This window comes from Palaemon carinicauda, chromosome 31 (genome assembly GCF_036898095.1).
Source record: "Palaemon carinicauda isolate YSFRI2023 chromosome 31, ASM3689809v2, whole genome shotgun sequence".
Lineage (NCBI taxonomy): Eukaryota > Metazoa > Arthropoda > Malacostraca > Decapoda > Palaemonidae > Palaemon > Palaemon carinicauda.
In genome coordinates, this window is record NC_090755.1 from 22,794,678 (window position 1) to 22,807,177 (window position 12,500).

At 37.4% G+C, this 12,500-nt stretch overlaps 2 protein-coding genes across 4 annotated transcripts in view; one reads left to right on the forward strand and one right to left on the reverse strand.

Moving 5' to 3' along the window:
- Taf8 (TBP-associated factor 8) overlaps window positions 1–12,500 on the forward strand; it is a 670,932-nt gene that overhangs the window by 238,223 nt on the left and 420,209 nt on the right. The window lies entirely within an intron of this gene.
- LOC137624900 (carboxypeptidase B-like) overlaps window positions 1–12,500 on the reverse strand; it is a 233,338-nt gene that overhangs the window by 9,686 nt on the left and 211,152 nt on the right. For all 3 annotated transcript variants that reach the window (XM_068355835.1, XM_068355837.1, XM_068355838.1), the window contains 2 exons: window positions 863–952; window positions 321–405 (listed from right to left, as the gene is read on the reverse strand). In XM_068355835.1, the coding sequence (XP_068211936.1) occupies window positions 321–405; window positions 863–952 (175 nt within the window). The remainder of the gene's footprint in view (window positions 1–320; window positions 406–862; window positions 953–12,500) is intronic.

Below are 12,500 nucleotides of genomic sequence, written 5' to 3' on the forward strand. Positions count from 1 at the left end.
TTTTTAAGTAGAATATGTTTTCATTCCACATATTTTCCATTACATTGCGGTATTATTCTTACTTTTGTGGACTCTATTGATGCAGTTGACTGGAGTGTTCAATTAGGATGCTCTAAACAAAATGTAGGGTTTAATTTGGATTTGAAGTAGCCTAGCACACACTGAGTAAAATTATCACTGTTTACAACACTTGCATTTCTCTGGTCTTTATACTCCCCTCAGATCTATCATAGGTCTTTGGGTTATTTTGCATTGTACAGTACTAAAACATACTAACAATAGGGCAGCAAAGACAGGAGCTTATTTTAAGGTTTACTTACAATAGGAAACAGCAGAGTTACCAACACGATACACCGCTCCAGTCTGTCTTTTTATTTTTCTTGCCATTACTTTTCCTGCTTGATTCTGAGGGTTGGAAGATTTACTGTTATGAATATACTTAAGCGAAATTTGAAACATCTACATTTTAACCACAATAATTAAGTCTAAGAAGACTACAAATTTCAGCTATCTTACTAAAAACAATAGAGTAAATAGATTACTGACATTGTGATACAGCACAGTAAATGAATTCATTTTGATAGATATTTTAAGTTGAAACATAAAAGTCTAAAATTGATATGAATAAAAACAATGCCCAAGCCCTCTTTATAGTGCTATACATTCAGTTGAAATAATGAATTTAAAATCCTTTCAATTCATCAAGATAATCAGAGAACTCAGGAAATGATGTTTAATTTTCAAGAATCATGAATTCACAGTGTTTTTTTAACAGCAAACTACTTTAGGTAACGAACAAGTAAGAAAATGAAGTTGGAAAAGGATGATTTCAATCATACAAAAATATACTGTAAAATCCTACCATGGTTGCTGTTTGTGGGTGTGTTACTTGAGTCGAGTAACCCCATGGGTAGATTATGTATTGCCCATATGAGTGGAAGGTTATGTAGGCCTGAAAAGGAAAGGGTTTTATATAATACTTCGTCAAATTAGTTTCTTGATTTTTCTAAATAATGTACCAATTGCTATTTTGATTGCTGGTTAATACACCGAATTGTACTTTGGTTACAGTAATCAGTCAGATCTACTGTAGATGATAAGAAGTTTTGATATCTTCCATTTAGTGTATTTTGTTACTACTGTGCATCTATAGAAGAATAGTAGCTAATAAGTTAACAATTACACCATACTTAACCTCTTGACGAGAGAATGCTTGGATGAAGTCATCGGGCTTCAGCATGGCATATCTTTTCCATGTTGAAGCCTTATGACGAATAAGAGGGCTCTCGAACAGGGGAATATTTTTTTCCTCTGTTTGACAAAATTTTTCTTATTTTTCTACTAGTTATTACTTCAACCTCCGTTTTTATCAACTGTCTCCAACCTTGCTGTCAAAATTCTATTAACCTTTTTACTGTCGGGACACCACATCCGGGATTGGATTTTTTTTTTAATCGAAACCTGTTGTGAAAGCTGTGATGGTCTTGCCAGCTACCCGATAATGTTTGGACCATAGAAGTGTCAATATTCCCATACTGGCACTTGGAACTATTCTCGTGCTGAAATTTAGCCCTCTGATTCTAGGGGTGGGCCGGTTTCATAGAGATAGGACTCTCAGCATTCTGTCTGGTTTGCCTGCCACTGTGATTAAATTGGGGACAATTGTATTCTTGAAATCCTCTCGGTTTCAGTTTGGCTTACACTTGAGCCACTCTAATCATAGTGGTACCATCCCTTTGGGAGTATGGTAGGGAGTGAACATTTGGGAGTCAGCTCTCGCAGATGTCATTGGTGGAGAAATTGATTCCATGAAAGGATAGCAGGTTCTCTTTTAGGATTTCAGACAATCAAATTTTTATCCCCCAAAACATTTCTTTTCCATCTTTGTCATTATTCCCTTCCCCAAAAACAAAAATAATGAATAATATTGATGTTTCTTGTACCCGTGGACAGAATGGCAAAGCCCAGACACTATTGACGACCTCTGCTACTACAAATCAGAAACTTTGTGGTGGGGACAAACCTATTTTTCCTTCTTCCACAGGACCCCAAGGGCTACAAATGTTGGAGGTAAAAATTATGAACCTTTTCTGTTGTGTAAATGTGTCCTGTAATATAAATTAGGGTAGTGTAGCATGGTTGCCTTTTTTTTTAATGCATGGCAGCATAAAATTTCAGACCTTGCACCAACCTGGTTCATGAAGTGGGTTAGTGTAACAGAGTTGCCTTTTATCAAATGCATGGCAGCACAGCATTTCAGACCTCACATCAAACTGGCTCATGAGTTAGGATAGCATAGCAGAGTTATCTTTGTTCTGTAATGAAAGATACTACAACACTTGAGACCTTGCACCAACCTGACTTGTGAGTTAGGATAGTGTAGTAGTGTTGCATTTGTTCTCTAATACATGGCAGCGCAGCATTTCAGACCTTGCACCAACCTGGCTCATGAGTTGGGATAGTGTAACAGAGTGTTCTCTTTTTCTCTAATGCATGGCAGCACAGCATTTCAGAACTTGCATCAAACTAGGTCACAAGTTAGGGTAGCGTTGCAGGGTTACCATTGTTCTCTGATGAGTGCAACACAACACTTCAGACTTTGCACACACCTTGCTCTCGAGTTAGAATAGCTTAGCAGAGTTATCATTGTGCTATTATGCAAGATAGCACAACACTTGAGAGCTTTCACCAACCTGACTTGTGAGTTAGGATAGTGTAGTAGTGCTGCCTTTATCCTCTAATGCATGACAACACAGAATTTCAGACCTTGCACCAACCTGGCTCATGACTTGATAGTGTAGCAAAATTTCCTTTGTTCGCTAATTCATTGCATCAAAGCACTTCAGACCTTTGATCAACATAGGTAATGATTAAGTATAACAAAGCATAGTCGCATTTTTTCTCTAATGCAAGGCAGCACAGCATTTCAGACCTTGCATCAAACTGGCGGGGATGCCATTTATGTCTGATGAATGCAACACAACACTTCAGACCTTGCACCAGCCTAGCTCATGAGTTGGAATAGCTTAGCCGAGTTATCTTTGTTCAGTAATGTAAGATACCACAACACTTGAGACCTTGCACCAACCAGACTTGTGAATTAGGATAGTGTAGTGCTGTTGCCTTTGTTCTGTAATGCATGGCAACACAGCATTTCAAACCTTGCACCAACCTGGCCCATGAGATGGGAAAGGGTAGCAGAGTTTCCTTTGTTTCCTAATTCATTGCAACAAAGCACTTCAGACTTTTGACCAATATAGCTTATGAGTAAGGATAACAAAGCAGAGTTGCCTCTATTTTATAATGCATGAAAATACAGCGATTTAGACCTTATACCAACCTGGTTCATGAGTTAGGATAGCATATTGGGGTGGTCTGATTTCTAATGCATAGCAGTTCAGTACTTTAGACCTTGCACAACCCTGGCTCATGAGTTAGTATAGCATTGCTGGATTGTCTTTGAACTACAATGCATGGCAGCACAGCTCTTCATTCTTTAAACCAACACAACCCAAGAGTTACGAAAACATAGCAGGTTGTCTTTTTGATCTCTTATGCATGGTAACATAACACTTCAGGTCTTCCACTAGCCTGGCTCATGAGTTACGATATTGCAGCCAAGTTGTCTTTGACCTCCAATTCATGGTAGTACAGCCTTTCAGACCTTGTACCAACGTGGTTCAAGATATTTAGTAGGGTTTTCTTTGATCTCTAATGCTTAGCAGTATATTACATCAGACCCTACACCAACCAAGCTTATGAGGTAGGATATTGTAGCAGAGTTGCCTTTGATCTCTAATGCATGGCTGCACTGCACTACTGACATTACACCAACCCTGTTCATGATCTAGGATAGCATAGCTGGGTTGTCTTTGCTATTTAATGTATGGCTGCACAGCACTTTATACCTTGCACCAACCTAGCTCATGAGATAGGATAGTGTAGCAGAGTTGTCTTTGTTCTGTAATGTATGGCAGCACAGCACTTGTGAATTTGCACCTACCGAGCTCATGAGCTTGGATAACGTAGCTGTATTGTCGTTAACCTTAATGCATTGCAGCATATTACTTTAGACCTCGCTCAACCTATCCAATGAGTAATGATAGTGTAGTGGAGTTGTCTTTGATCTGTAATGCATGGCAGCATACCTTTGACCAACTTACCTCAAAAGTTAGGATAGAATATCGGGGTTCTCTTTGGTCTATATTGCAAGGCAGTACAACATTTGAGACCTGTTCATGAGCCAGGATAGTGTAGCTCAGGAGGTAGAATATCTGGAGGTGAAGGAACCAAGGAAAATACTGTCAAGGAATGAGTTGTAATCTACCACCACTAGAGATATAGGAGGTTTCCCTCAGGATTAAAAGGTATAAGCGTAAGGAAAACATAACCGACTAACATTTCGTGAGATATAGCTGCAGGATTGTCATCCTGTAAATACTTAAGGGAGCTTAATTCTCTACCAAGGGCAGAAAACCAAACATAAACTGCCACTTAAACTCATAAATTACAGAAAACAACTTCAAAACTTTGCGTTACATAAAACGAGGCATCGTCATTGACATTTGAATCTTAATTTTCTGGTGTCTAGCTATCCAGGATGGAACTAAATAAGACTTCCTCCACTTTATATCCCTGCCCCAAGCAGCCAGTCCCTAGAACAAGTGGTGCAGACATTATAAATATTCCTGGAGTTTCAATTTTACCTCTACTTAGTCTAACCATTCGTCCATTTCCTCCCCAGTCTCCTGCTGGACCAATGCTGACTCCAAAATAAGGGTGAAGAGTTTGGGTGTTTTTTATGTGCCAGGCAGAAACATATGGAATGAAATTAAAAACTTTATCTCTACATCAAGCTTAGAATCTTCTTAGATGCAGATCAAATGCTACTAATATTTATGTCTAAAACAGCAGGCACAAAAGGAACAAGCAGAACTGCAGAAACTTCAGGCAAGGAGCATGTGATGGAAGGGGAGGGATAGCTAGTATTGAAATAAAAGACCCGGGGACGTAAAAGACACTGTCAGAAATAAATTTACAACCTAGGCGCTGCCATACAGGGAACTTTAGTGGTCAAGCTTGATGACATCACATGACAGGTTGGTTAATGCCAATATCAGAATCATCACCTTCTAGTACTGGCAGTAAAATATAATACACAAAAGCAGAAGTAGGATGCCCCACTAGTGAGTAAAGTAGACACCAAAAGAACAGAAGAGATTCCAGGTAAAGTGGTTGCAAACACATCGGAAAATCAGCAAATTTAGAAAGAAACAATGTGCAAACAATGCCCTCACATAGATGCCCAGAGATCAAGGGAAAAAATACCCTCCTACTGTTGATCAAAAAACTGATCCAACATTGGCCATTTTGCAGATATGTGGTGAATGAATGAATGAATGATTGGTAATTGTCTGGCATCATAAAATCAGTGGTCATTGATCTCGATTTGAATATGATTAATAAAAAATTACTAACTTAAGGTAAATAATAAAAGAAATTAGAAATGAATAAATAACTTAACCATAAAACATTTAAGAATTTGTGTACCTTTTAGAAATGAGTCTGAAGGCCACTTTGCAATTTGAACTTGAAAATGCCATTGGTATCCTACATAATTCCTCCAAAAATCTTGGTAAAGTACCTGATATCCTCACTACGAGCTACAGAATTTACAGATATTCAATCAGTAAATGCCTAACAACCAACGGAACCAAGCAATCATCACGCAAGATTTGGCACCTGTCAGTTATCAAGAATTGCATGTTAAAATGTTTGCAGAATTCTTAAATGACAGAGGGCAGTTTCACACCTTTTTGCATATTCCCATTATTCCATGGCAGTATAGCACTTTTCATCTCCTCCATCATATTTTGATCCACAATCTTCCAGTAATGTTACCAAATATCACCAAGAGATTTTTTTTTATATATTAGGCAAAGTGTCATTACATGGAAGTGTATATCTTCCTGAGAGTAATTTATCTGCTACTTCTTTCGCTAATTTCACTGCCTCTTCATTTCCTGGCACACCCAGATGATCTGGAACCCAGCAAAACATAACTTCCTTGCCTGCAGTGCTAGAAATACACAGCCACTCTAAAACTTTTAAAACTAAAGGGTTGGTTGAATTAGAAAGAGTCGATGCCTGCAAGACACAACTCTGCTATAAAGGTAGATGATGCTAAAAGGGGTGTATATTTACAATTATAATAAGTATTGTATACTCCAAATTCAACACCATTATTGGATTTGGAGTCATCCGTAAATATAAATCCAGTATCCCAATATTGTTTTGCATGTTAGATTGCATTTCATCATTTACCATGTTGCATATAGAGCCAGTAAAATATTTACAGAGGGTGATCTCTAAAACTTTCCAGGGAGGGGTACCTGATAACCTAAGAGGTAGTGCCCTACTCCTGGTAAAATTCAAGCAATTTAGCCCCACTGATGGTCCAGCACTTTGATGCAGTAGAATGGCTTGGGTCACAATGATGGGGTGGGCAATGGTGGTGGGGTGATTATCCACCCTGGCTGGTTCAACTATAGCGCTAAGGTCAGTTCTGAGAGATAAGACCTCTATAAGCCTTCTTCTTTATTTCCATTTTACCTCTTTTTGTTCTATTCGAATTTTGTTGACAACCACTGTTCCAACATTGACCAGGTTTTGTATATGCTTTAAATTTAGATACCATCACCTTCTAGAAGACCCTATTGGGTACAGACTCAGTCTGTTAAGAGTCGGGGTCCAATGATCCAGTGATCCAGTTTTAATTTTCCCATATTTGCAGGTAATGGGTGATACCAGGCATTGTATTCGTCAGTGGGAGGGGTAATTATATATATATATATATGTATATATATATATATATATATATAGATTTATATATATATATATGATTTATATATATATATATATATATATATATATATATATATATATATATATATATACCTGCAGATTGGATTGATAGAGATATAGAGGTGGTTGTACACTCCCAGAGAAAACCAAAACCACCAAAGTGGCTTATTGCTCAGTCAAAAGGGAGTACAGGAAATTATTTTAAGATATGCAAATTTTTTCCAAAGAAAGTTGGTACCATCACCCAGGGAGATATGTCTCCTTTTGGAAAGAACAGTTTCCTCATAAGTGCCAAATCTTAAACACAATCTGTTGTACTATGCAATTTAAAGATGGAATGATGACATAAAGTTGGATGTGGAACCCCATCTAAACTTCAGTTATGGAAGGGCAGTAGTTTTCAATGGAGACATGCATGGGTTTATAGAAAAAGAGAGACTGGCTATGTGTCCTTTAACTGTATGGAAAGTGCATAGAATCCCTGGAACATCAATGATTATCCTTACTTTCCAGGGTGCTGATGTGCCTTTCCACATTGACATAGAAAATGAAGGAATTAAAGTTCGATCCTTTAAGCATAAGCCATTGCAATGCTTTGATTATTTCAAATCTGGACACCCATCTAAAGTTTGCAAAAATGAAAAAATATGTAGAATTTGCTCCAAATCTTATCATGGAGGGTGTACACTGAGGTCAGCTTTTTAAACTGCAATTCGAATAATAAATCCACTGATCGGAGCTGCAAGCTGGGTAAGTTGTAAGAAGCTGCCCTCAACAAATCCAATTTAGAACATATAAGTAAGTGTGGGTCATGCCAAAAGACTGCTGAATAAATTAAGCATCTATGTGAAGGCATTAAAATCATGAGGAAACTTATCACAGGAGAAATCAAATCCACCTTGTACTGCCAGTAGATCTAGAAAAGGAAATACACCATCTAATGATAAAATGCTGCTTGACGAGATAAGCATATTGCCTCCTGGGGCTTTGCTACAGTGTATTAACAGTGAGGCACTACCCATCTCTGTACTACCTTCATCCCCCATTACAAACAATAGTACAAATCTCTCTCGCGCTGTACCCTTCCCTGATTTGATGGAGGTTCCTCTTGAAACCAGATTACCTGGTGCACTTGTAGTGGGAAAGGTGCAAAAACCTGGTAGTTCTTAGAAAAAAAAAAAAAAGAGAGACCTCCATCTCTCTCGCCCCCTTCCATATGACATCAATTAAATATGATACGTTCGTTGATGTATCTGATCAATAGGAAGACAACTTAAATAATTAAAAAATTCAAGTTGAGGTCCACCATCCTCCTCAACAATTAGATCGAAAGGCCGCAAAGAAAAATTGAAAAGCAAAACCAAATTTTTCAATACCCTCTCTAATGAAACCACTGAGAAATGAAGCTAGGTCACAAATTGCCAATGGGAAGACTTCATCCAGTAAATAAACCGTAGTTTTTTCCTCCATTTTCTGATGGAATTGTCAGGGTTTAAGGGCCAAATATGAACTTAAGCTCCTCATTCATTGCACTCCCTTATAATTTTATGTCTACAGGAGAGCAAGCTTGATGCTAATACTCCATGTCTTCGAGAATATGTTAGCTATATTGCACCCTATGATCAACAAGCAGGAGCCATGGCGGAAATCTTATATACGTTTGTCGAGATGCTCCCCAAATATCCTTGTCTATTCATACTCCTCTACAGGCAGTGGTTTTACAGTTAGATATAGGGATAATATGCACAATTTGCTCTCTTTACTTGCCTCCAAATGATAACATCTTGCATGATAATATAGTAGAGGTGGTTCAACAACTCCCTCAACCTCTTCTCTTACTGGGAGATTTGAATAGTAGATATTCCTTATGTGGCGATGATTTGACAAACACAAGGGGTAACATTATATCATCAGTAGTGGAGAATGATGTAGGACTCCTTGACACAGGAGAGCCTACGCATTTTCTTGTCCAGACAGGTACCTTGTCAAGCATTGACCTTTTAATTGCAAGCTCTAACTGCCTTCTAGCATTCGATTGGAGAGCTTTAGATGATTGGCATACTAGTGATCCTGCATAAATCATTATAAATATCAACAATAATCCACCTTTTACAGAGATCGCCATGATGGTATAGATTTCGGGATCCAAGCAAAATCGAAGGGAATGCAGATCAGTTTGAAAATTTTGATTATGCCATAGTCTTGTTGAATTAAACTCTTCATACTGCAGGAGTCAATTTGATTCTAAAAACCACAGAGTTATTTAAACAGCGACCAGTCCTTTGGTGGTCCTCAGAACTAACTACCCTACACAGAGCCACCAGAAAATCTTTAACTTGATTGCACAGATGCTGTATTGAGGAGAATTTAATTATATACCAAATATGTAGAGCACGGGTCTGCCTTGCAATGAAAGAATATAGATTCTAGTCTTGGATATCTTTTTTATTCTCGGTCAACAGAAAACACCACCATCTTCTGTATGGAGAAAAGTAAAAAAGATAGCAGGCAAATATAACCCCAATCCACCATCAGTGATGAAGGTGAATGGTCAGTATGTGACTGGAGAAACTGAAGTTAGCAATGCATTGGCTGATCATTTCTCCAATATATTAAACAAGTGTGAAGTAGCTCCTGGTTACCAGTATAGAAGCAATGAAGAACGGAAAATGCTAAATTCTGAAACAGAAAAGGATGAATCTTACAATAATTCTTTTACTGAAAGGGAATTATATAGCCCTGGGTCTTGATTGCATGCCATATACATTGATTAAACATGTACCTGTTAACACAAATTATTTATTTTAAGCATTATTAACAGAATAGGGCATGATCATAATTATCCAAGTGTTTGGGAACTAGCCATTATTTTAGCCTTTTTGAAACCCGTTAAGGATAAGTTTTTAGTAGGAAAATATCGACCAATTGCATTGACATGTTGTTTATGTAAGATCATGGAGAAGATGGTCAATGCAAGACTGGTGTGGTATCTGGAGAAGAAAGGTATTTTATCACCTATTTAGTGTGGATTTAGAAAAATCCATTCAACGACTGATGAGTCATCTATTTGTGAAACTTTTGCTTCAAAACAGCACCATGTAACAGTCTTTTTTTTTTCACCTCAAAAAGGCATATGATTCTGCATGGAGACATGGTATACTTAAAACCATTTATAAATTAGGATTGAGAGGAGAGCTACCATTGTTTATTCAAGCATTTATTTCACTTTTTTTCAAGTTAGAGTAGGTAAAACTGTCAGAGAGGAAATGTTAGGAAGAGGGAGCTGCCCAGGGTAGTGTGCAAAGTGTAACCCTATTTGCATCAGCCATTAATAGAATATCCTCTACCAATCCTCAAGATATTCTTTTAACACAATTTTTAAATGATCTCTCTATATCATTTGCTGGAGCTAGAAAGGCAATGGTTGAGAGAAAATTGCAACTCTCAATCGACAAAATTATTCAGTGGGCTGATAGGAATGGATTTAAGTTTTCAACAAGCAAATCTGTTGTTATCCATTTCTGTCGTATTTGGGGAGTACATCCAGACCTGGATATATACATCAAAAGTCATCATATCCCATATTTAAGTGGTTAGATTTCTGGGATTGTTATTTGATTGTAGGCATACATGGGTTCCTCACTTGAAAGCTTTAAAAGTTAAGTGTCTTGAGGCTCTGGAATCTTTTAAAAGTTGTTTTGTCCCATACATCATGGGGGCAGACCGCAAACCTATTTCAAAGTTATACAAGGCCTTATTTTTTTCAGTTATGGGTGTGAAATATACCACCCCAAGTCGACTAAAGATTTTAGTTGTTGACGCTGGAGAGTTACCTTTAGAGTTTAGACCTTTACTGAAAGTCTTCTATTGTTCGGTATTGGTTTAGGTTGCAAAGACTTCCAAATTCTTTAGCCTATCAGACTGCAAGCCCTGTAAGGCACTCAACATACTTTGATTTGCAACCAAAATCTCCTCAACCATATGGTTTTTGGGTAAAACAATTGATACACAGTCTTGAAATGATAAGAAGTAAGGTGCTTCCATTTTAGATACCATCAATACCTCCATGGAAATTACCAGAGATATCCTTTTGTAAATATCTTATTGGTGTTAATAAGAATATGATTGATTTAGAAGCCATGTCTCTTTTTATGGAACATGTTGCAGAATATAAGGAATTGACTTTAGTATACTGATGACTCCAAATCTGATGCTGGTGTTGGATTGGGTTAAATAGAATGCTTTTAGTTGTAGCGGTGCACTTCTTCTAACAGCTTCCATATTTACTGCTGAACTATATGGCATACTAACCGCTATTGAGAAAATAGCATTGGATGAGGAGGGTAATTTAATCATTTTAAGTGATGTAAGGAGTGTTCTTCAAGCTTTAGAAGTTTTTAATTCCAGGAACCCTTTAGTTTTACAGATATCAGATTGGCTTTTATTATTGGACTGAGAGGTATAATAGTTCGATTTTGCTGGGTTCCAGCACACGTAGGTGTATCTGGAAACGAGAAGACAGATTTACTGGCAAATAATGCGGCAGCTGAGTTGCTACCAAGATGATTTTTTACCCAGCATTAAGAATTTGATTTTTATCAATTGGCAACAGCATTGGTATAGTTTAGTTGAAAACAAGATGAGAGAAATAACGAATGTTATATCCCCATGGAAGTATAACATGATGCCCCAAAAGTGGGAGACTACTCTTTGTCATCTCCATATTGGTCACACTCAGTTGACATATGATTTTCTGCTGACTGGCAAATACCAGCCATATTGCGACGGCTGTTTGGTACCTTTGACAGGGAAGCATTTATTGACTGAATGCCCCAGTTATGGTACCGAAAGTAATTGATATCTGTTTACAGCTTGAGGTGAGGACGGCATGTTCATCCTTGCCAAGATTCTTGGACATGATGTGTTGTACCATGCTAGCAGTATTTTTAGCTTTACTTCAGAACCTGGTCTTTTGAAAGCTATTTAACGTTTATAATGACATCTTCGTTTTTATGGTTTTATTTGAATATCGTTGTCAATGACCTTGGATGTCAGGATGCCGGAAAACATCAAATTAATCAATCAATCAATCAAGCAATTTAGTTATTTTTTTCAATCCAAATCCATAAGGCTTTGGTATGTAGAAAGAGCCTGATAGTATGGAAGAAATTCTTTTTATTGGCAGTTTCAAAGCACACTGAAGTAGAAAGCCTTGGTAACCTATACCAATATCTAATCACAGAAGAATGGCGATACAGGTCCAGAGGTCACTCAGCTGCATCAACTAAAAGACTAGGTATGGTAGATGATCTAAAAGCACCGGTAGATAATCTGATGCCTGCCTGGTGAATAGAATATAAAATCTTCAACTTGGTTGGGGAAGGTGAAGAATATATTTCCCATCTGTATGAAAATTTTCATCAAATAAGGTCTTTATACAGTTTTAGGAGAGTCTGACAATCTGCTCCTTAAGATTTATGTGCCAATACTTTAAAAATATTTAGATTTTAGCTTTTATTCAACACAGGGAATACGTTTTGTTATATACATGCCTGGGTCTGGTTGTATACCGTGAATGTAACAGAAATGAGTGACAACTGTTTTGCTTATATAAAACTTGAAGCCATTTAAATCTG